This window comes from Halyomorpha halys, unplaced genomic scaffold (genome assembly GCF_000696795.3).
Source record: "Halyomorpha halys isolate HHAL.00 unplaced genomic scaffold, Hhal_1.1 Scaffold8.1, whole genome shotgun sequence".
Classification (NCBI taxonomy): domain Eukaryota; kingdom Metazoa; phylum Arthropoda; class Insecta; order Hemiptera; family Pentatomidae; genus Halyomorpha; species Halyomorpha halys.
Window position 1 is genome coordinate 703,365 of NW_027111933.1, and position 26,515 is coordinate 729,879.

At 32.1% G+C, this 26,515-nt stretch overlaps 2 protein-coding genes across 3 annotated transcripts in view; both read left to right on the top strand.

Annotated features, from left to right (window-relative positions):
* The first annotated feature begins 10,642 nt into the window (after positions 1-10,642).
* The window catches only part of LOC106677676 (uncharacterized), a 27,053-nt gene continuing 11,180 nt past the window's right edge, over positions 10,643-26,515 (top strand). Inside the window, exons 1-3 of one of the 2 annotated variants that reach the window (XM_014415739.3) lie at positions 10,647-10,799; positions 21,846-22,085; positions 25,115-25,407. In XM_014415739.3, the coding sequence (XP_014271225.1) occupies positions 21,851-22,085; positions 25,115-25,407 (528 nt within the window). In that variant the 5' untranslated portion in view covers positions 10,647-10,799; positions 21,846-21,850. Of the gene's footprint in view, positions 10,800-21,845; positions 22,086-25,114; positions 25,408-26,515 lie in introns of both variants that reach the window. The other variant, XM_014415757.3, reaches the window with a different exon arrangement.
* On the top strand, positions 14,677-16,928 carry LOC106677400 (transcription factor Adf-1). Its single transcript, XM_014415319.1, has 2 exons — positions 14,677-14,809; positions 16,216-16,928. The coding sequence occupies exons 1-2, from the start codon at positions 14,677-14,679 to the stop codon at positions 16,926-16,928; spliced, it is 846 nt and encodes a 281-aa protein (XP_014270805.1).

Sequence of the window (26,515 nt, forward strand, 5' to 3'; positions counted from 1 at the left end):
CAGGTAGGTCATTGAACTGAAAATGGATTAGGCTCCGAAACCGGACAACAAACTTCCAATACATAAGGCGTGTTACAAATAGATAAGTTTTAGAGTTGCAGAAAATATAAACAACAAACTAATACATGAAACACGTGATAAAAAATTACTGTATTAATATATTTTCTCTGAGACAGAGAAATATCATAATTTTGTAATTATGAATTGAGCTATCTAGTCTGGCTTTTATCAACTTTTTACTTATTATTATTAACTGTTTATAATTATTATCATATTACAAATTTATAAATTTACAAAATGTTGATTTCTAGATTGATTGATATTTGCATTCGAAGTTCTGTCCGAACTTGAGATCAATTTATTAGGACAAATATAATGATAACTACTTTTTCTACGTACAGAAATGTCGTAAAACTACTTTATAGTATAATTAACTAGCTTTAATTTAACTGCTGGCTGACATCTGTACGTTTAACGGTGTCAGATGTATTTATTTATTTTAGTATATGGACCTGTCGATTTGTTTGTTTTAACTTATTTATTCCATTACCTTATTTATTCATAAAATTATTTAATTATTATTTTTATTTTTCTAAACCTATTTAACCATTAAAGTATTTCTTTTAACCAACTTTTTATTATATTTTCTTTTAAATCTATGTATTAGTTTTGTTTTGGTAAAATGTATTTATTTGTTTGTTTTTCTATAAACTGATCTTCTGCTGTGACTATTATTTCTCTGTTTTGATCTCACATTGCTGTCTAATAGGGAATTTGTTTAACGGTCTCACTAGAGAGGATCTGAGATGGTGAATTTGTCGATCAAATGAAATAAAAGATGTGAAATAGAAAGAAATGGTGAAATGGAAAGAAATGGTGAAATGGAAGGAACGTGAAAAAGAAAGAAAAAAGGAATAAATTGAAATATTTGTATTTAGTATGGAGACAGGAATTGATTGTTAAAGGAAACTATGGGGAGAAAAAACTGTTTTCTTTCTTTTTTACATCTGAAATTAGTGATAAAATATATGTAATTTATATATGTCCGATCACGAATTGATTAGTATGCTGTGTAGTGTAGCAACCCAATGTATTTGAGCAGCATGGATGTATAAAGCATACCTCTCTCTCTTAAAAAAAATTGTCCAAACAACTAGAAATCAACATTTTGTGAATTTATTTTATCAATTTTCATAAGAACTACTACTCTTACGAAGATAAATATTATAAACTGCTGTATTGTTTATTAAACTAATTTGAGTGCTGGCAAACATCTGTACGTTTCCTGGTTCCTGAGGTAAAGATTTCTCATAATAAATTCACTAACTCATGATTTTTCAGTATATTTTTCATGGAATGATACTTTTTTAGAAAGCTATATCTCGGGAACTATAGATCGTAAACAGCTCTACTAGGGCTCATATTTTAGTAAAGTTGCTCTACTTTAACGTTACTTTTCATTAAAGCAATAAAAAATTGGTGTGAAATAACTGATTTCTTTTAACGACTATGTTTTTTATTACTATGCTTATAAGGCACTACAAGGTGAGGCAAAAGAAGAAGTACCTTAATTGATAATCACTTATTTTATTAGTCTGATTAAAATATCTTGGCCTTGAACTCCTTTATTTGGATTAATGGGAAGGCAAATAAGAGACGTTTAAGACGTAGAACGTAAAATATATCAATTGTTCACTTTTACCTTGAAAACGCTTGGTCATAAAATATTTAAAAAATAAGAAAATAATGGTGAGTACATGAATATGACCGATTTATCAAATTTTAAAGAACTGTAAATATTTTAATCCTATTTAATACTTACCAATACTTAATAATTCCTTTAAAGCATTCTCAATGCTTGTTTAATACCTACCATTCGACATCTTCAAAAAAAGGCTCACTTTAGTTACTTTTTTCAAAGAAAAAACATAATAGTGTCATGAAATTCGCATAATTTTAAGGCATTACCGGAAATTGTTTTTTTACAGCCGTTAAAGAAACTCCTGAAAATATTAAATACAATCCTTGGCCATCGCACTGCGCGGCGTTGGTTTGAAAAATTAAGCAGTAAAGATAAGGCGTTGGAAAGAAGAACGCCTCCGGGCGACCATCATTGGATATTGATGAGGCTCTGCAGGAAGCTGTTGAGTCAAATCCGTCCACAAGTACTCGCGAACTTGCCAGGGAGTGTGGTGTGTCGAAAGATACTGTTAGTCGCCATCTACTCTCCATGAGGAAGGTGATAAAGAGCAGTAGACTGGTCCCTCACGAACTTACTCCTTAGCAATCATCTATGAGGTTAGAAATTTGTGAAAATTTATTGAAAGACCCTTCTGGTATGGGGGTCTGTCGAACCAAAGAAAACTTTTAAGAATTTCATGGGTTCGAACTCCTGCCTCATCCACCATAGTCAGACTCATAGTCCAGACCTCGCACTGTTGGATTACTACTTGTTTCGATCCATGGGGGAAAAAATAGATAATTTTGAGGAAGTTGAAATTGCGGTCCAAGAGTTCTTTGACAGCCATCCCAAAGAATGGTATCAGCGTGGTATCGAGCAATTGGCTAGCATATGGCTAATGACGGTAGATAAATATGGACTATACTTTGAGTATTAATTGTATTTTACATCAAAGAAATAATATTACAAATATTTGGTTGAAAAACGGTCCTTTTTTTTTTTCTTCCCCATTAGTTGGGATTTTTTCGTAGGAATTTCGATGCTCTTAAATTTTATTTAATTTTAATTAAAAAGAAACTATTTAAGCTACCATCAATCATTTTGTAAGCGAAAAACGTGATCTTTATCTCCCCTTCTTTGGCTGTTCATGGAAACCCAAAAATTACATCAACTATGTTTCACCTCCGTCGTAATTCAAACTATGGGAGTATTTCGAGCCGTTCCGTGATTTTCGTCTACACCTCCCTTATGAGCATTCATTGACTGGACCATGAACATTCCCTCAACGTCATTAACCTGGATATTGCAAACTCTTATAAGATCTCATTAAGTAACCCCAAGAGGGCAGATGGCCTGCGTTATCGTCCACTAATGCCTAACTCATTACTAAGTGGTTCAGCTGCACTTTTCATAATAGCTAACATCTGCCCGCTCTAGTAGCTTAGAGGGGAGGGGGGAGATGTGCTTAATAACGGTGCAGTTTAATAATGCATATATCACAAGAGGGAATTAACTTAAATTAAAAAAATACTATAGGTGTCGTTCACATTCTAAAATCTTAAGAAACTTTTTTATATGAATTTAAATCCTTAATTTTTTTTGTATACATTTTTTGAAATTTACAACTGTATATAAGTTAAACATACCACAAGCAAATAAGATAAGCAAAGCTATTACATGGAACTTTTTTCAAGAAATTACTGATTGATAGCAATTCAATAATTAAATGTAACTTAAAAAAAGAAATATTCTTATCCATATAAATATTTCGTCACTTGATAAAATATTAAATAAAAAAGTGATGGCTCCAATAAATTTTTGGCTTCATAAATTTAAAATCCTCAATAAAGCTATATTTTATTAGAATTTGACAGTTAAAATTATGAAAATGACGATCTCATCCGATCTAAAAATTATTGCAGAATAACTCTAGATTAGTTCATATTTTAATTTGAACAGATATCTATCACTTGTACGAAGTTTCATATTCTTTTTCGATCTTTGTAATTTTTTTTCTTATTTTATCAATTTCAGGCTGTTTTTAAATATTTTTCGATTAAAGTATTATAAGTCATCTCTTCCCGTTTATAGAGGGTCTTAGTGAGGCGGGTCCAGTGGGAAAGGATTGCCATATAAAAAAAATAGCAAGATAAGAACTCTGAATCAAGCTTATCCTATTTCTTGTGAATGATAAAGCATTAATAAATATTCTAGTGCATACCTATTCCCAGATCCTGCTATTAAAAATCATTAAAGTCGAAGTAGTGACTGTAGAAACAAAGAAGAATGGCTGTTTTTTGAAAACAATAAAGTAAATAAAATAATGAGGTAGGTTGTTGCAAAGTGGTTACTAACGAGTTTTATCAAAACGAGGACTGAAATGACGAATCACAAAATTGTGAATGGCTCCAGATATCCGAAATTTCAAACGTGGACGATAAATAAATAATAAAATAGGCTTAGAGGATCTTTATTTTACAACATAGGCACATAATTTTAAAATTATATTAAAATGTATGTTATACATAAAGAATATAAGTCTAAGAAGGTACGTATATAATATTGTTTTTTCAGAACTGTTATAAATAATATATTTGAGCTGATTTGTAATGAGGTAAAATATCCTATGACTTAAAAATAATCACTAAATAACTTCAATAAAAATTTTTTGAGGTTAAAAAACTTCCAATCTGAATGTAATTTATTTTAAATTAAAATATTGTTGCACAACGTTTCTTTACTATTGTTCCATATTCATGTACTTTAATAACCTACAAACAATAACAATCCGCTATAATTAAAATCCTCATCCATGTGTATTCATAATTCATACAAGTATATTTACCTCATAATCAGTCAAAAATTTGAATTTCACGAAGGAAATCATGTTATATCTACATTGCTTGGAAAAAAAGAATTGCTTTACACTGTTTTCACTTTATTATCATTATTTTAACCTCAAATTTTTTTTATTGAAATTGACTTACCAGACTTCCCAAAAATAAAATCCATAATGAAATAATTTATTGGACCCTTGTATTCAACTTTGTTTATTGTCTACAATAGTACTAACTTAAAAATATCTTCTGTTAAATCTCCTTACATAGATATATATCCAACCGATTACACAGATCTACATAAAAAAACTTGATAATTTGTGTTTATTTGTATGTTTTTTGGTGTGCTCAAGCCAAAAATGAACTTACGTACAGATTTTTATTTTAAAATAGAATTAACACAGTGTGTCTGATGAAAACGTGATTTTCTCACCTAAGTTACAAAAATCTAAAATTTTAATTCTAGTTGAGTTCGATTCGTCAAGAAATTAAAAAAAAAAAGACTTTAAAGAAAACAAAAACTATTTATTGAATAGGTTTTATTTTGAAACGTTTATTGACCACCACCCGGACTATCTTCCTCCAAGCTCCTTCATAAGATCAACTATCTTCTTCCAAAGAACACAGATTTTAGTAATTCAAAATCTCCGTATGGATTGACAATCGTTTCTCATAAATATTGTCTCAATCAATATTGACAAGATAGACAATATTGACAAGATAGGTCGTCGTTACGTGAGTTTGTCAATAGTTAAATAAATTCATCAAGGTTATTCGTTATTCTTCAAGACAGATATTATAAACAAATCGTTCTTGATTATGTGTTATAACTTATTCTGGAAGAAATCTTTTCACCTCACAAATAATCTTGTATATGTAAAAGAAAAAATTAACCAATCAAAATTTGAAAATGGTGTGTACTGGATTTTTTAATTTAAAACCATAATTGTTGCTTTACCCTGGTAAAATAATTAAAAACGAGAAAATGAGATTATATATTTTAGTACAGATTATTTTCAGGTTTTAAATTTTTTTTCATTATTTAATAACTTTAATTTTTTATTATTATTTTTAAAATATTTTATAAAAATAATATTATTTTTTATATTGACAAAAATGTCTTCCAAGTGCATAGGTTTTTTTTTCTTGTTAATCTTCTTATTTTCTATTGTGGAAATTTCATATTCTGGAAATTATTCTTTTTCTATGATTACTCTTATCCCGGACATTCCTCCAACTTTGAGCCACATAAGACTTTTATTTTATTTCTCCTCCTCTTATTCTTCAGTAGGAAACATATCTCAAAATTTTTTATTAGCTTAGATCTTCTCGAAGCGTAAGGCTAATGCAAATTCTATCTGCAATTAAGAAGTAAGTATCAGTTTTAATTAAAATATATTTCGTAGTTGTAATTGACAGAAAATGTTCCAGTAAACCTTTACTTATTTTTAGTTCTAGATGCCCAAATTTTTTTTTATAATTGTCTCATCCTTTTTATTTTTAACACTCTTTCAATTCATTAGTAACAACAATTACTGTATCGATTTTTCATCGACTAACAGAAAACTAATTTAATTCTTGTTATTCAAGAACTCCACTCATTATAAGCATCAGTGAAAATAAAATTAAACTTCTGTTTCAGACTGTATTCCTATGTGGGTTTGTATTGTGCAATGAATAGCATTTTTTAAAAGGAAAAAACCCTCCTCTGTTGCGAGTGATTCCAATTAGACCTTCTGAAATAGAGGAATGCCGATTTTGTGTCTGCTCTAGTGCCTAATGGCACCCAACCGCATTAATTTACCTCGAGTTCGTTTGAAAACTAATATGCCTTTTTTTTTCAAGTCGTCAACAGTGTTTTTTTGGCAGCTGAAGCGTGTCCTGAAAGTACGACCGTCTCACGATTGTAATTATTATGGTAAAAATTTCTTTTCAATGAATTATTTGCTGTTTATCGTTTTTATTATTAACAAATATTAGGTTGAATAATCATTTATGTTGTAAAACTAGCTAAATATGTGCTATTTAATTGCTTAAATTTCCAAAATTTTCAATTTGAGACTTTCAGCTGGTAGCATTCTAAAAACATTTTACATTTTCTGGTCTCGTGGCCATCTTCTTTTCAGGCGCCTCGGAGGATTGTCAGGAATGGAAGAGGATGCAAGGTTAAAAACTAGGGTTTGAGTGGTTAGGGAGTTTATAATGGAAGGAGTAACTGGTTCGGGCTAGATCGGTTACATAGGGAACATTAAGGTCTTTATGAATGATTTTATTTGTGACAAAGTAAGGAGCATTGAGGATTTTACGAAGGCTTTTGGATTGTAAGGATTGAATACGAGAGGAATTCGAAGGTTTAGTGGAGCCCCAAAGCTCAACTCCATGTGTCCAAATTGGCCTTATTACAGTCATGTAGATCAATCTTTTGTAATGTGTTGGAAGTTTAGAACGTTTGTCTAGTAAGTGTTGTAATAGTCGAAATCAACGTGCAGTTTCCTGTCTTTTCAGTCTTGTGTGAGGATTCCAGGTTAATCGTTTGTCCAAATGTAGTCCAAGGTAGCGTATCTGTTCGACAGTGGTAAGAGTAACATTATTAAATGAAACTGTAGGGCAGTCGGTAGGTTTACGACGAAGGGTAAAGGTGATTTGATGGGATTTGTTGGAATTTATCTTAATCCTCCTATTACGACACCATTCTTCGAGGGCTGTGAAATGGCATCAGAGAGCTTGGGATACAATTAATGGGTTATTATTAACTGCGAGCACACATGTGTCATCGGCATACGTGGTGAGGATAGTGTTAGGATTGGTTGGAATGTCAGCTGATAGACGGTGTAGAGGATGGGACCAAGGATACTACCTTGAGAAATTGTAGATATTTAATTTTTTTTTTCCCTTACCTCCTTTATTGTAAATATATATAACAATATTAATGTATTCCTAAGTATATAAACATGTAACTGATGCCCTTCCTTTGCCATATGACATTATAAGGAGTTGGGCTGGGTCCGCTGAAGTCGGGGGTTACATTGTTGGCCCTGGATCTGCTGGCTTCGAAAATTGTCGATGGTCATCACGAGTCCTTCGGAGCTGGTCATGCCAGAGCTTGTAGATACTTAAAATACAAATAGATGTGTTTTATGGCGTTACTGTATCATAAAGTTGCGGAGATTGAAAAGCCCTAGCGGTCCGCATTTCTTCTTTTTTCTCTTGAACTTGGCCACTCTGGAAACATTGATTTCCATTGGATTCTCCATACACCAACCAAGTGAAAAACTGCTGTGACTCAAATTTACTTTATTAAGTCCTGCACAAAGTAATATAGTCTTGAGGGACTAATAGGCGCTGCTCTATATGATTAAGTGTTGAGTTGACTTCAGGTTACCACAAGTCATTAGGGATCAACATCACTAACCCATGATGGCTCCGTGTCAGGTAGCCTCCTCCCCTTTGTTCATGTCTTCCTATCTTTTTCCATCATTCGGGGAAACCTGAATCCACTCCATAAAATCGAAGTTTTTCTAAATTCCTTTTGAATCATTATTACCAGAAGAGACTAATTTTCTCTTGAAAAATGAAAAATATATGGACTTAACACGAGAAAGGCAAGTGAATACAACGATCAAGGATAAAGTGATCCATGGGGAAAAAAAAAATTGCGGATGAAGTGTAACCCTGAACCGTCTTAGGGGCCCAGAATAGAAAGGCTACAGGGTCACAAAGATATGACTGATTGTCTAAAGGTGGCCAGGAATTGAATTTCCATGAAAAAGGTAAAAGAAATGATCCTTCAGTTCATCAAATCATTTTCGATTTACTGAGTACCTTCCTCTGCAATACTAATTTAAATACCCCCTCCTCATTTCTCCTAAACATGCTTGATTCGCATAAACAAAAGTTAATTGCGGAAAGAAAGAAGTAAGAAAGAAAGTAAGTAAAGAAACCGAAGAAAGTAAGTAAAGAAAGAAACTAAATAAGAAAAATCAGTAAAAACGTTTATTAACTTTTACACTAAACCGTCCGATTACGCAATCGAAAATAAACCAGAGTTGGCAATGACTTCAGATAATACACTTATTTGAACTTTTTTCTTACTTTTGTATTGTTATTAGATCAATTATGAAGTCTTATTGCTGTGATCCGTGCCTAACTTTTAATTTTTTTTATTTATTTGTTTATTGAAATTAATAACTGTAAAAAAATACAATAAGTAAATTTGATGAATGTTACAGAACACTTGATAATAAATCACCCAATGGTGGTACTTCAATCATTGATTTAAATGAGAAGAACTACATGGCCATCTTCTTTTCAGACGCCTCGGAGGATTATCAGGGATTGTTAAGGATGAGAGATTAAGAACTGATGGGTTCGGATGGGTAAGGATTTTGGAATGAAAAGACGTATATCTGTTTCGGGCCAAATCTGCAACGTTTGGGATGTGTTTATTTGTGACGTAATAAGGAACTTCGAGGAATTTAAGGAGGATTTTGGATTGTAAGGATTGGATACGGGAGGAATTTGATGGTTTGGTGGAGCCCCAAAGCTCAATTCCGTATGTCCAAATTGGTTTGATTATCATACTATAAAGACTTTTTTTGTAGTAAATGGGAAGTATAGAAGGTTTGTCAAGTAGAGCGTAATTTTTAAAATCAATTTTGGATGAATAATCAAAACACTAATAATCTGTTGATTAAGCTTGGATTTTACGATACAAATACCCTTGAGATTCTTAGGCAAACTTTAGTATTGATTTGAACGTTTTATTTCTACGATGAGATTCTAAAACAATTGAATCTCCAAGGGAATTTTATGTAGATCGAAGGTTTCTCTCACGTCGAATCTGACCCTGAGTTGAGATGAATTGAGCATGATGACTCATGAAGTGGGAGTTATGGCGGGGAAGCTATGACTCACGCTCTTAGAAAAGTGTAATTCTTCCTTTTACTTTAGGGCTAGGAAGTTTGTAAAATCATTCAAAAATTATACAAACGCATCCTAAAACCAACAAAAACACCAAATTAGTTTAAATGATATTTAATTTACTCTAATTATTAATTTACGACACGTAGTTCGCACTTTATTTAATTTTAAGTATAATCATATCATCAATTTAATATTCCATTTGTTATTTTATTTTATTTAAAAAACATATTTACGTTTTCAATAATAGAAATCAATTTTTTTAAATTTCTCATACTTTTTTTGTGTAGAATATATTTTTGTGATCTTGGAATTATTTAATATAGAATAACTCTTTTCATAAAATGAAATTAGTAGTTTACAATTTTTTTCTTTATAATTAAAAATAATCAATTATGTGATAACGATTTATTAGATATCATATCCGTCTAAAGGTTTCATTTTCAATCTCACCTTGAAATATCATTAGCACTTAAAATTGTGATTCATTACAAAGGAGTCGTTATACGGGAAGGTAAATGACTCATCCTCTCACAGGGCTATTGAAAATATATTTTTTGTTTATTTTTTAAAAGTATTTTACTGTTCCTCTAAATCCGGATACAAATCAAACTGTTTTACAATTATTAATATGGTCTTAAAGTAGATTCAAGAAAAATAAAATTTTGAGACGACCTTTGCAACGAATCAATAAGAATAGCGGGAAAGATGTTCTCTCAATCAACTATGATAAAAGTACGAATATAACAAATTGTTCATAAACTACGAAGAGTAATCTCAAATTAAGTTTGGATAATGCAATATTTTTATAGAGTTATTAGGAAAAAAAAATTAAAAATCCAAGAAACGGCTTTTTGTTTATTTATCTTTAACCAGAGATTTACCATATTTCATATGACTCTAAACTGATCACTATTAGTCATTACATTTTGATTTAAAAAAAATTATACAAATTAAAAACGTAAAGTTACGGTGAGAAAGAAGAGTGCTTGTAAAAAGGGTGCTAGGATAAAAATGGCAGGAATTGATCCATTTCATGAACCACGGTAGATTCGCTTAGTAGTAGTAATGCCCGGAGGAAAAAACAGGCTGTAAGGCGGGAAAATTAGAGCGGCGTGAAAAATGAGTCGTCAGTTTGGGTTGGGAAGTTTTATCGACTCATGGCGAGTCATGGAGGGGGGAGCGGAGAAGAGCAATGAGTCCTCCCCACCACGCGCTCTACGACTCTCGGCTCATTCCCCTTCAGAGTCCAGTCTGCCTCAAACCGGCTGTCTGTGTCTGTCTGCATCTTTATGCTCACTCAGTCACTCAGGAGTTGTTTCATCTTCTTTTGGTACGGCGTTGGTGAGGCCGAACTATCTGTAAGATATCCATTCAAAAACGTATATACAGTAATATAATTCTTCATAATTTAAATAATTATTTGTAATATTTAACTCAAATTATCTTCTTTTCGGTATAAAATGACCCCTACTCAGTTGCAGCACTGAAAAATTAATATTTTTGAGCACTATATAAAAGTCTTTATTCTCTAATTCAATAACATTTTAAATTTATATATATTTATTTATTTTTAATAATTTAAATGCCAACTGTTGTTATTCCTATACGATTTTGCTTGTTATCATAATACTGTATTAGGGCTAACAGTTGAGTGAGCCTTCTCGATTACGTCGTCAGATAAGTAAGCAAGATGGCGGCTCATTTTGTCTTGACTCATTCAAATGATTTCGAATCACGAATTCTTATTTCATTTCTTTTATGAATATGTCTATCTTTATATGAACATTGAGGTACGGTTTGAGATTTATTGTTTAGGAACCTGTAAATAATAAATTCAAATATTTTTTTTATTTTTTAATAAGCTCTTATGGGATTAATCAAAGGATTGATGTGTGTTAAAATAAAGACAATAAAGAAGTGGTCTTAAGATTATTAAAATTAATACAAATATCTATTACGTGTATAACTTTTTTTTCTGTATCATTATACTAATAGTTTATTATTAGTGTGTGTTTCTTATTAGCTTCAAAGCGTATATCAAACGCTAATAATTGAATATTAAACGTTTTATAATATAATATTTCTGTAGATATTATTGTTGTTATTTTTTACAACCTATAACTGTAGTTTTTCTTTTATTAATTAAAATCTATTTCGATTTTCCTCCGTTCAGGGATTCTATAATTTTTAGAGTAATTTTATATTGTCTTGAAGGTTTTCATTCAATTTTATTTTGAGTTGGTGCAAAGCTTGCATTCATGGTCGTGATGCCTTCACATTTATTCACTTGTGCAGCGGAAAAAGATGGGAGTGGGGGGAAGCGACGATCCTAGTCATCAATATCCATGCAAAAACTCAGTACTCCTAAAAAAAGTTTTTTTTTTCCTATTCAAATCTTTGGTTGCATGAGTTCTATGTTATTTTGTTAATTTAAATTTATTTCTTGGCCGTTAATGGATTTCCTCTATTATCTCTTTCCATGATCATGTTTCATGTTATCTTCTCCAAGAAGCTATATGATTATTCTTGAAGTCCTTTTATACGGTCATATCAGTTCCCAGTTCAGTTACAGTTTCAGTCAAACTGTCAGTTTTTCCTATTTTTAAATAGTAAACTTTGAGGCAAGAGAGAACTGACGGGATGGCTAGACTATTTGTTTCATTTCAGTTCATAGGAGTAAACAAGTCATTCCTCAGTCTGTTCCCTCAAGTCAGTTCTCGTTAAAACTTGTCCAGTGCAAATATACAGTCGCTATGACCAAAGATCACGATTTTGCTGACGAGTTCATTGAAACTTATAAAACTTTACCCATTTTGCGGAACAAAGCAGACCCATGCTATGGGAACCTGCCTTTTACAGAAATACCAGGAATACAATAATAAGGGTAAAAAGGATAAAACGAACTGAACACAGAGCTACAACGACGACGGTAAGAACTGAATGAATCTTGTAAATTAAAATTTTCTTCCAAACTGAAATGAAACGTGAACGAAAATTGAAACATAAGACATGACCTCAGCGGTTCCTACTTGTTGAGTAAGCAGCTGCATCAGCCGTATTAGAACAAGAGCTCGGCGGAAAAAAAGTCAGTCACTTCTTCCTAATTTTTGGTTACTTTAATCAAACTAGATATGATTACTAGCCAAAATTGATGATTCTACCAAGTACAGTTAGTGGGTTTGAAAAATGACGGCTGTTTCAAAATCTTGAAAGAAAAAAAATAAAAATCTTTGAAATTAGCTACACAACCAAACAGGTTGTGCTTTGTTAAATGCAACATCATTTAAAACAGAATAAATTTGCTATAATATAAGCCCTAGTAGAGCTTTACGTTTAATAGTTCCCGAGATACAGTTTCTTAAAAAGCAATATTTCATGAAATATATACTACAAATCTGTAGTTAGTGAATTTATTGTGGGAAATCTTCATCTCAGAAACCATGAGACGTGCAGATGTCAACCAGCACTCAAATTAAAGCTAGTTAAATGTACTACAGAGTAGTTCATGATATTTTTTTCGTAGGATTTGTAGTTTTTATGTTATCTGTGAAATTAAATTAACAGTTGATTGTAGTAGTTCTGACAAAACTTTAGGTCTGAGGGACCAACAAGCCAGCAATCAAATTAAAGATAGTTTGATGTATCCTAAAGTAGTTCATAACGTTTATCTCCGTTTAAGTAGTAGTTCTTATGATATGCCATATGAATATGAATTGCTCATACGAAATTTTGTCAGAACAACTTGAAATCAATTTATTTCAGCAAATATCATGAAAACTACTACTCCTACGAAGAAAAACGTCAACAAATACATCATAACACATCAAACTGGCTTTAATTCGAGTGCTAATTTTTATATATATTTCATGAATTCAATTTAATTCATTCATTCATTCAATTCAATATATATTTCATGAAATGTTGTTTTTTAAGAAACTGTATCTCGGGAACTATTTAATAATTCACAAGTATACGAATGTGGCAACTGTAGAAAGATGGTCTGGATAGAAAAAATATTCATTAGTAATCGACGATTCACCCCACTTTGCAAGGCTTCAACAGAGCAGATTCATGAAAAGAGAAACGTTGGTTACCGATAAATATTTTTTCTTCTATTTTTGTGTCATTTGTTGTTTCGCCACTCGGACTATCTTCCTACAGCTAAGTCGTCACCGTTACTTTTATCGGAATAAATGTTTGAAACCATTGGAATATATTTTTATTGACGAAATATAAAATTCATAAGGGTTACATTAATACATGGTTCTGGCAATGGTCAGATTCTCCATCAAGTTGAGTGTTTGCGGCTTTAGCACACTTTCTCAGCCACCACTGGCTCATTACCAGTGATGCGGCGAAAGGGATGCGCTGGGATCTCTTGAGCTCTGCTCTACCCCTCACACGTGGGGGATAGAGTGGGCTCAGGGATCCTCAGGTGCAAATATTATATATATTATTTTATCATTATGTTATTTTATTTATTTATTTTTCATGCAGATAGTTTGATTATGTACATCTTGTCTATTCTTTTGTTTGTATATATTTTAAGAGAGTTTTTTTATTTTATTTATGTATGTATGTATGAGATCATTCATCGCTATTACCTATTGCCCACAACTGTGTGGCAGATTGTAATATCTATCAATAAATAAATCTATCAAAAAAAAAATTAATATATGTGATAACATATAATCTATGGTGTATTATAACAATCTATTTGATTAAAAAAGGAACAAACTTAATAACAAGTATATTAAAATATTTTTTGTAATACTATTACATACAAAATTATATTATTGATTATAAAACTTTAATTAATATAGGATTTGCCTCCTTTATATAGGCAAAGTACATGTACTTATATATTAGAAACGTTATCAAGTGTTTTGACCTTTTTTTTAATTGCCATGATTATGACATAATATGTTACTTTATTCATAAAGCTGTTTTTGTTTAATGTTTGCTTTGATCCAATCAGGCATTGATCGGCCGAGAATGTCGGGATAATATTCCGGCCGCATACAACCGAGTACAGCCGTTCACAACCGGCTGGACCCATTCACACAGTAAGCATTGGAGCTCGTCCCCTAGATTCGGCTGTTTCGTCCGAATCGAGCCGAAGTCGGCCGAACGACGGTTCAGTCCCATCGAGATGGTTCTGTTCGGTGGTTGAGTGCCAGATAGAGCATATTTTAGACTTCATTTATTTTTTTATTTTTTTTTTTATGCATCAATATGGATCTCGGAAAACTGATCAGTGTTGTTCAACAACACCCTCCCTTATGGGATAGCCGTCATAAAAATTATCACCGTCGTGACGTACAAAGAAAACATTGGGCAACCGTTGCTGAGGAAATAGGTACTCAAGGTAAGTTAATGAAACTGTTTTAACATTATTAACAATTAACACAATTTATTGTTACTTATATATTATTACGTATTATATATAATTACATAAGTGCGAGGCTCTCAATCACATACATAGTACTTGCAATCGAATCTTAATAATTTTGTTAAAAATTAAAAAAACGTTGTTATCTCTTTGATTTACTAATCAATTTAATACTGACATAAAAATATGTTAAAGCGACATTTTTTCTTAAAATATTTAATCTACGTTGTTATTAATAGGAAGTATTTTTCGTAAAAGTATTAAGGACGTACATTTTTTTTTATTGTACAACAGGCACAATTTTATTGATTTAATTTTCTTTTTATCTTTAAGAAGAAACTTTTTTTTTACATTACTGCTTATTTATTTTTTAAATAAATAGTAAAAATATTTTAATAATCAGTTCTGGTAAATATTTAGTTTATCGCCTAATTTTTTGAAAATCATACTTCTTCTCCACCTTGCTTCTTGAGCCATATTCAAGGTTGGGGAGGCCTGGATCCAACGCTGACAACTCAGTTTGTTTCAATTTTTAAGTTTTCCTTCCAATATATTGTTTTTATAAAATTCTAGGCCTTACGTGTGGCCTCTTACCAGTAGATCGACCTTTCATCGCCTATTTGGGTTCCTGGTCCTTGCTTATTCTACAACCACTTAACCTTTTTTCTAGTGTGGATAAAGTATAAGAAAATAAATTTTGTGTTCACTGAGCATCAAAATAAGCTATGTGAGGTGATGTCCTAATGTAAAGTTATGTAACAAACTTGATAATTATGTCAGCTTCATTAAGTTAACGTCAATCATCGTGTTCAACCTCCGTTTGGTATATCTAATTGGTGTACAAATGCGTATTTCACTTCTTGGCGAGCTTGTTAAAGACCCCTACAAAAAAGTTTCCATCTACTGTCTTCAAACTTCAGAGGGTACTTTTCATCTCTATGGGGTATGTGGTAAACAGTGGGAAGAATTGAGAACCGACTTATTCTGACAACTCAATAACAAAAAATTTTTAATCTAGCCCCGCAATTCCTTGAAAATGATTGAGCTATACTGTTACTAATTCTAAAGCTTACTACGTGAACGAATAGGTTCCAGTATGCGCTCGTTTTACATCTATGCTGCAGATACAATTTGGAAATTTCTATCTATTTCAAAAATGTCCAGCTTTAATAAGTAACTCATAAATCAAAAATTCTGATGGAAAATCCCAATGTTTTTAACGAAGACCCAGTAGCAAATTACCTGAAAAAAAGAATACATAACACAAGAGAAACTGTCTCGATCTCGTTTTTATAACATTAAAAAATCTTTTACATTGTAATTATTTTTAATTTTTTTTTTAATGTATCATTAACTTTCATTTGTGTTCTTTTATGTTCTAGTGGAGGAAGTGAAAAAGAAATGGCAGGGGCTTCGAGATACTTTCAGAAAAGAATTTAAAAAAGTTCTTGAGCACAAGTCGGGTAGTGAAGGCATTGATAAAGGTGATTCATCTTGGTCCTTCTTCGACCAAATGTTATTTTTAAAAGATATTGTAGCTCAGAGGAAACTTCATGCCAATGCCTCCTCAACTAAGAAAAAGTTTGAAGTAAATGTCTTCGAAGGCATTCCAAGTCTAACGGAAACATTGGACATTGCTAATTCTGAACGTAATTCATCAAAGCTGATTTACAGTGAGAGTGATACCTCTACAGATTCTCTCAGGTCTCATCCCACTCCGGTTTCTGAGTTTGGTGATACTCCAGAACCCATGCAGTCTCCTTTTCACCAAAATTCCAAAAAACGGAAACGGAATAAGGAAAAATATTTAGATGAACCATATCCAGAAATCGAGCGACGTAAAGTAGAATTGCACTCGGAAAGTGCTGCTCTAATAAATTCCAGTGATTATCATTTTTTACAGAGTTTACTACCCTATCTAATGAATATTGCAGATCATCGGAAATTATTGGTAAGAAATAAGTTGCAACAGGTTTTTATTGAGGAAGAACAAAGGACGAACCATCCAATAATATTTCAGTCAACAGGTCATACGAAAATCACATCCATATCAACAGTACCTTCGAAATCAACAAGCTGCAGCAATTCATTTTGAGATCCTGCCCGATAGTCAAATAATCCCACATATTTTATATCGCGGCGTAAGGAATGTGCAACGATATTTATTCGAAGATCCAATAATAGGAATGATCTCCTTGTAAATATCTGAAACTACATAGTTACCATATAATGTATGTATAATATAAATTATTATAGTGTTTGTATTATTAAATATATTTTTTCTTTAAAGTTAACGTTTTATTATTAAATTATCGTTTACTCCTTGTATACTGGTAAGCGTTCCTCAGATAAAACAACTTCATTGAAATGTGGTGAGTTTGAGGTTGATGGAGAAATTACGCTTGAAATATTTTACTCCGTTTCATAATTCATCCGATTGTGATAAAAAACAAGTCAATAACGTTCCCTTGGAGTTTGTGTAAGTGGTGAAATATTTCTGTATAAATTGGGTGTATTCAATATATTTATTCCTGCTTATATAGTAAGGATCGTCCTACAGCAATATCAACAACTGGTACTACATTAAATTGCATATTTTAAAACTATACCCTAGCACTAAACAAACTGATTGACGGTCATAAGTCGGTTTCAGCTCTATTCGGATCCTCAGCCAAACTGATGAAATTGTATCCTCTTCGGTCGAAGGATTATTCAAGTGTTATCGGGTGCAGGCTAAGATTTGTCCGCAACTCATAGTCCAAGAGAGAGGAAAAAAAGGAAGTGATTTCACCCTCCAAAAAGTTAAAGTAGGTAACGGTCATAATTGATGACTGCCAACCATGTTTAGGGAAAATCAAAAATGGTGGCTGTTTCAAAATTTTACAAAAAAAATTTTTTTTCATTCGGAACTCCATATCTTTATAACTACATACAACACTAAAAAACTAGGACTGTTTGTGGCAGTCAACTTTTGCTGCCCCGTTACTGAAGCGTCGCTAGTCGAATCCGGTCTGGGAGGTTGAATTTTATTTCGTAGTGGTCTCACAAAATAAAACATGACCCCCCACCATGGTTAGAACAGGTTGGTTACCTCTAGACAACACCCCTTTCCCTCCTTCTCACATATGTCAGGAAAGATTAGGAAGGGGTCAATAAAAAGGATACTATAAAACTTTACATAACATCTTTTAAAGTAGAATAAATTTTCTAAAATACGAGATCTAGCAGAGCTCTTCAAGTTCAATAGTTTCCGAGAAACAGTTTTTCAAAATAACAAAAAATTAATATTTTGCATATTTATTTTGGCAAATTTTAGAGAAACCACCGCTCCTAGGAACGATGTACAGATGTCTAGCATGTATAGTTTTTCATGAACCAAACGTTTTTCTCGAACAACGAGAAATCTACAGGTTGTGAATTTATTTTAGTGAATATCGCAGAAGTCGTTTCTATTAGCTCTCAATTGAAGAGAAGTATTACTCTTCAATTGAGATATTTTAGAAAATTTACTCTGCTTCATTAATGAACCATGTTTGTATTGTAAATAGTTTTAAGGATAAGGAGCTCCGAATGAAAAATATCCTACTATTGGAAATAAGATTATAATATAATAATGTGTACTGATTTCTGTACACATTATTATATTATATATTATTACATTATACATTAAAATAAGTTAAAAGAACATTTTAATATTTTGTAATTACATTTACTTTAAACACTGGAACTTAGAGGAGAAATCTTCACATTTTTGGTTGTTTTTGAGATGTAACATAGCGTTATTAAATATTGCTAAAGACTTTCCGTACATTTTGTGTAAGACATTTTACTTAGAATCGGAAATTTTCTTCGAAGAAAAAACTACGCCGTACGGTTTTTTAAAATGATTCATCGCCCCTAAAAAAATACTAATAAAAAAAACTGAAATGATAAATGGGATAATTTATGCTTTTTATATATTATAGAATTGTGTTGTGACTTTTTTGGGCTCTTAAAGTTATTTGATAATCAGAAAAGTAGTTCTGGACCGACGAATAAATGTCCGAGTGGTAACAATAGCATAATTGTGTATTTATAATTTTTTTCAATTTCTTGAGACCGGTATTTATTTTTTAAATAAATCAAATGTATCCTTGTTTAGTCTCAACACTCTTTATTATATCAACAGTCCGCTTCGGCCAATTCGGCCATCCTCAAGGACAATCTAATAATTAACAGCTTATTATAATTCATTTGTAACAATTTTAACAAAAATATTATTATTTATAATATGACATACCGTATATAAATTTACACCTCACATCCAAATTTAAAAATGTTTTGCAGGCTATTCTGCCCAGGTGGTATATTATTTACAAATATAACACTTAAATTGGTTTATAAAATTATATATGATAAATGGGAGGAAATTAAATTAGATCATGCTGGGAAAAGGGCATATTTAAGTATAGTGGTGAACTATATAGGGAGTTTTTTGGGGTTCCAATGGGAAGAAATTCATCAGTAGCAGGATTAACCCTGAATGATTTAATAAAAATGTAATTTCCAAATCAGGAATAATACTCAAAATAATATTCAAATACGTAGATGATATTTTCTGTATTATGAAAAAAGATGATGTAAATGAATTGTTTGAAGCATTAAGTAGACACGATTACAGTTCACTATGGACTTGGAAAAAAAAGGAAAACTAAGATTTTTAGATATGATGATAATAAGACAAGGCAAGACTATAATAACAGAATGGAATAGAAAGTAACAAGGAGTAATTTAATATTGAATTACTATTCTTGCTATTCATTTCAAATTAAATACAATGCAATTAATAATTATGTAAACAAGGCATTAAGAATAACTGATCCTAGTAGAATAAAAAGTATGATATTTATATTGTATTGATATTTCTGGAAAATTTTTACTCCAAAAAATTAATTTACAAAATTTGGAATTTAAAAATAAAATATTCCAAAGATAGGGTGGAAAATAAAATAACAAATAATAAAGCAATTAATAAGAAATATTATGGTTTCAATTATATAAAAGGTTTATCTGATGATATCCAGAAATCATTTGAAGATTGTGATTTTGATGAATACTCATTATGTTACAGACCAAATAGTAAAATAAAAAATTATTTTAAAAGGACAAAATTGATATAAATAGTCAATCGGGATTGATATATAAAATTCCGTGTTAAAATTCTCCAGCTGCCTATATTGGTGAAACTAAGCAGTTGTCGGGGAATAGAATATATCAACACAGAAATGATACAAGAAATAAGGAGAAGGATCCCAATAAAACATCACTAGTGCAGCATGCAACTAAAAACCAACACAAATTTGATTTTTTTTAAATTGATAACACCATAATTTTATAGAAAGAAAAATTCTTGAGTCAATTTATATATCAAAGAACATCAATTATACAGTAAATTGTAAAAGAGATACAAGGAAGTTGAACCAACATTATGCAGAGATTTTAAGTAAAATAAAATCTGCTCTCGGTTGAAGCAAAATAAATCCCGATTTCCAATCCTATTTTTGAGGTATTATATTGAACCTCAAATATATTTCGTGATGATGTGCTGTATAAACAATAAAGAATAAAATATAAAAAGAAAGCAACTATTTAAGCCCCAAAACAGGTTGGTGGTAACGCGATTCAGATTCATTACGATCTACTATTATTTCACGACTATGAGACTATTTTTCATCTTTTATGGCCAAAAACTCAATAAAAAGTGGCTATTAATTTGTGAGAGTTGGATAGAGTTGATTATGATACCTTTTATTTTTTCGATCATTTTTTTTTTTTTTACAACCATTCAAACAGAATATATTTTCTTAATATTTTTTATTTACCTACACTAAATTATAGCAACACAATAATGATATTAATAACATATTTTATAATTTAAAAAATTGAACACCATAGCCAGTTGTTGTTCTCAGTTGTTCATACCTCATGTTGTGTGCCCCTAGTGTGTTGCCAAACACTGAAGCCAAACAGTGATATTTTTCTGTACAAAAAATATAAACTAAAGGGGGATTAAATATCGTAAGATATTTTGTTTGATAGTGAAACCATAGAAGTTCCTGTAGGAACAAGTGGACTATAGTTTAGTTAGATATCGACTGTCTTACTTACTCATCGACTATACTGTATAATCGAATTCTAGATTGTTTATATTTTCTAGTTATGTTTTTGCAGTCATACTCTGCCACAATACATAAAATATTTTACGCAATTAATATCATGTAATATTTAATAAAGGTAATCAATTCGGTTGTCAACAACAAACATTTTGATTTTTGACAATGTACAGATTTTTTGATAACTCATGCATGATATGTACTGGTAATACCAATTTTGTAGCATAACAATTAAGAAAATCATTCATAACACCAAAATCATTCATACACTCAACTAATCAACTTCTATTTTTTACTTCATTATATGTCAAATGCCATAGATGGGACCCTTCTAGGTCAATCTAAATTTTAGATATAAAGCAGTGTATCCATGATTGTTTAACAATGTGTTAAGTAAATTTCTATCGCTTTTAAATTCAGTAAATATAAACTTGTGTTAAAAAAACTCTTCTTTCTTAAGGTAACACGACATCGGAATTTGGTCAAAGTATAGAGAAGTAATGAAAACAAATCTCCCACAAAAAAAAAGTTTTTACATTTTCCTAACTTGAAACTTTTATGACTAGTGCATGCGTTGACCAAATTCAAATTTTTTGCTACCTTTAGTAAGAGGAATTTCCCTTGCTTCTGCTGATAGCAATAAACTAAAGATTTGCTGGGTTTGGTATGGAAGAAAACGTAGCTCTTTTTTCAGTTTCAGCATTTGAACATATAGATCAGCCAAAATCATCAAATAAAATTTCAAAAAGTTACATTATGTATATCTTTGTGATTGTATCCTTTTTTTCTAAGTAACCTTTTAAGGAAATTGTTTTTTTTTATGTCACATTTAAATCCCAATATTTTTTTGATGTTATCAGATAAAATGGCCGAGTCCCGACCGATCAGATCCACGGTTTGGTCCCATTTTAAGAGGATGGAAAAAAAAGGGAAATGCCGGTATTGCAAATTAGATGTGGCCATCTCAGCGGGATCCACGAGCAACCTCCGACGGCACTTGCTCAAACTCCACCCGACCGTCGTCATCGACTCCGAACGACCACGCTCACGTTCTAGCTCCCCCTCAGCCTCCAGCACAACAGAACAACCATCACTATTAGGTATGTCTACAACTGGATTGAAAGATTCCTTAACGAATATCATCATTAATTCTCCTCTTTCTCAGTTGATTATGCCCTCGCCTAAAACCAGTACGCAGATAACAAGGTAGTCCAGAAATCGAAGCATTTTCAAAATAAAAAGATCCTGTATTCTTCTTTCTATGTGCTGTTAGCATTGAAAAGTTAAATTTGCGTTCTAGGTATATGGTCAGAAATTTATTTTATCCAAGAAAACCCCCCATCTTTTTCGTTAGATTTTCTTTTCGTATTCAGTGTCCGGGAAGCTATCTACAATACAAATAACTTTATGTGTAACTTTTATAAAGGAGAGTTAATTTGCTAAAAATTGTGCCCTTGTACAGTTCTGCACATTTATTTGTAACCAAAATCTTGTGTTCTAAAAAATAATGTAAATATTTATTTTACGCTAATTTTATGACAAAAATAAAAACAAGAAATGATTAGTTATATCGAAGAAACAAATTTAAAGGTACTTTTAGAGGAAGCCGTTCATCAATTTTGGCATTAAAGCCCTGTTTTATGTCTGTGAATATTTTATTGAGAATGAGACATATATGTTAATAAATATCATTAAATTAGATTAATTTTTATTAATATATTCTTGTTTGAGAGTGGTTTAGTTTATTTAAAAATAAATTTGATCCTTTTTTTCTCAACTTTATTGTGTCAGTTGTGAGAGTATGAGGGAGCTGGTGCACTTCCGCGAACAGCCGATCACAAGCCAGAATTTGGTCACGTGACCTATGACGAGAAATTTTAATTCAAATTTTCGGCTAGACCTACTCTTAACTGACTGGTCACGTGATCATTAGGCAGCTAATCGGAGGCTAGTATTTGGTCACGTGACCCCTGGCGGGGAATTCAAATTCAAATTTAGTTCGACATAATCTTAACCACTCACGGATCATTAGGCCACGCCCTCTTTAAGTCTCGTGACTGTCGCCAGGGGCTGAGTGTGCCCGGCCGTCATTTTGTTTTTATGCTGTTTGAGAGGCGTACGGGTATGGCAGAGACTGACTGCAACTGACTGCAGACAGTTGAAACTGCTCATTAGCAGGAAATAAAGGTCCATTTATATAAAACTCTAATTAGGCCTGTCCTCACATACGCCTCCCAGACATGGACCCTATCAGGATAGTTATAATCTGCTGGTTTTTGAGATGGAAGATCCATCAAAGACTCTATGGGCCGGTAAGGGATGAGGAAGGCTGGAAAAAATGACGAAATAAAAAACTCTATGAGCTGCTCCAGGATATAGATATTATGACCTTTGTTAAGCTGGGACGCCTTGGATGAGCAGGACATGTTGCACGGAATAGTCCCGACGATATGCCTAAAAGATTCATGCTAGAAGAAATCCATTGCCTAAGAAGAGTCGGACGGCCCAAACCCTGGTGGATGGGTGGCGTGGTACACGACGCATGAGTTGCTTGGAGTCCGAAATTGGAAGGCAGCAGCTCGAAACCGAGCCGTATGGCGGAGGATCAATGAGGAGGCCAGTACGCATCACAGGGTTGTAGCGCCTTCTGATAGATAGATGGGGATTAAGGCTGATGACGAGAGGTTTTGGGCTTAGGTTGAGAAGTCTGAGGCGCCTGACGTCGAGGCTGTTTTTTCTTGATTGTGATCTCGGAGTAAGTCCGGGCTGAGTCTTGAGCTTGATTTTGGGTTTTTGAGGCAGACGGCTGCGATTCGGTGATATGAGCTGATGTCTTCAAGTCTGGGAAAATTTCCAAGTTTTGAGTTACAGATACACCTGGTGCACTGGACAATAATAGGTTTTTGTCTGAGCGCCTCAAATTTAATAGTTTAATAAACCAGCCTTGTAACCTGAAACATTTCAGGATTATTTCGGGCTGGCTCTAAATCGACAAAGAATATTTCTTATCTTGTGGCCTATTTCTTCTAGGCCTGATTTGATGGCATCTGTGGGAGTAGTTGAGTGATAGCCCCTTAAAACCACTCTGTATGCATTCTCTTGTTTTAATTGGTAGCAATGAAAGCCGTAGTTTTTTTGGAACAAATAAGTGACAAGATTTTTATAATGTTCCTTAGTGGTTGTGTTGATCTTTATGTTTTAACTCGTGAGAAACATCTAAAGTTTGGCTCTCCGATCAACTTAGCAATTTCTTGCCGGACGAAATGAAATTTTCGATAATACTGACAAGGATAGGTGCTTCAGGATCAGAAAATCCTTGAGCCTCTGGAATATTGTTAGGTGGATTTTTTATAGTATTGGATTTATTACTGGTTGAAGTGGTAGGTGTGGTTATTTCAGGTTTCATGGCGGCAGTTTTTTTTTTTTGGTGAATCGGCAGGCGACCCGGGAGCAGCCTTTCTGTGCCGCTTTTCGTCTCTTTAAATATTGTGAATCTGTCCCACTTATTTGTGAAATCGGAGTCTCTTCCTAAAAAGAAAATAACTATTTAAATTACAAAAAAAAAATAAAAAATACGAAAATAAACAAACTATTTTTAAAAAATAAACTATGTACAAAATTACTTAAAATTGTTAAATAGAGCATTCCTGAAAATAATTAAATTAAAAGTCTCTGAAGTTTATAATAAAAAAAAAAATACAGTCTTTGGATTCGAACTCGGGACCCAATGGAGATTGTATTGAAGTACACATAACCTTGACCATGAAATATAGTCTTAAGATAAGACCCCTAGGAGGAATTACCTATAGAGCTATCAGTGATATATTAGAGCTATCACTAGTAATTGGATGCCAATTTTATTTGCTAATTTCCAATAAACAATCACGCACTTCCACTATATGAGTGTATAAAAATGTTCAGCTGTTTATAAACTAATATTATATGAAGTCTGAGAACTGGATTTGAACTATAACAGTAAGTGACAATTGCAGAGCGATGTGAATAGTGAACTGCACTTCCTTGATATTATTAAGTATTTTTTTTGGCCAATATTCCAATTATATCCATTACATTTTAAATTTATAACTTAATGTATTAATTTAAATAACGAAACCTAAATATGTTGCAGCTACGATACTTACGAACCGGCCACAGAACGCGATGGCAACGACTAATGCATTGCATGCGAGAAGAACTTCCAGCTATCATTGGAACCATTTCATCAGGTTGGACTTCACCAAAGCCAAATGCCGTTATTGCCACAGGGTCATCAAGATGTCCAGAGGATCTACCGGAAACCTGAACAGGCATATAAGGCTAAAGCATCCTTCCATTGTGAAGAACCATTCTATTACAATGCCTCCATTTTCCATTCCAGATTACGGTCCGGAGTCACCTGAAAACATTCCAGGCGAGGTTGAGGTGAGATATTGTTGAATAACTTTTCCTTGTCAAATTTCTTCTCGTTGTGGAATTCTCGTTATACTATAGTAACAAACCGTTTTATACGAAACTTTAGGAGTTCATAGATGTCGGTTTAGTGTAAAATTTTCAAGGTAAGAGATATAGACATACTTTAATTACATGTGTAAATCAAGACAGAGAAATACAAATGAAACTAAATTTTTCAATCTTATTCGTTGTATGTTTAATCTATAAATCATTTTGATGAGAAGATGGATGGGGTTGCGATCAGTAAAAAATAAAAAACAAGTTGAGCGAACTTATTTATTATAGGAGAGATTAGCTACCTCGTAGGAGAAGCCCTGATGAAGGCTAGAAACTCTGGCCGAAACGTTGGCACTGTTAAATAAGTTCTTTAAACTTTTTTGTGTTTTTTACCGGCAGCAACCCCAACCATCTTCTCATTATATATAAATCATTTTGATGATTTCTTATCGACTTATTTATTTAAAATTGGTTAACTTTTTATCTAGTATTTTATATTTTTCCATAGTCGTTTTAAAGTTCGTAAAACCTTTGTATTTAACAAAAATAAGTCGGAGGTCAATGTAACATTGAAAAAGATCCTAGAAACAACGATAATTTTTCTGATTTTGAAAAAAAAAAAATACAAATCGTAAATGTACTGGACGAAAAAAGTGGAACATCATCAATAAATTGTGGGGGAAAAACCCATATATTATTTTTTATTTTTTTTTTTACAAAAATGTCAACATCTTATCGTTTCGGGGCTCAGTCTCAACAAGATGACTCGACAAAACAAAATACGTTTAATTATAATCTAATTGCATCTGATTTCCCACTACACTGCTAAATTATCATTTACTGGTTCGTTTATTTCTAATTTATTGGCCTTTACATTTTATTGTTCCATAATATCGTTAATGTTAACGAAACATTCCAATTCAACATAACATTCTTTAATACTAAGTAAATAGAAATGTAAGAAAATAAACAAATCAAAAAGCAAGTTAATCCTATCAAAGTTTAGTTTGAATAGAAACCTTTTCGTGGAAACAACAATAGTTTAAATTACTAACTTATTTTGTATGAAATTATCAAAATA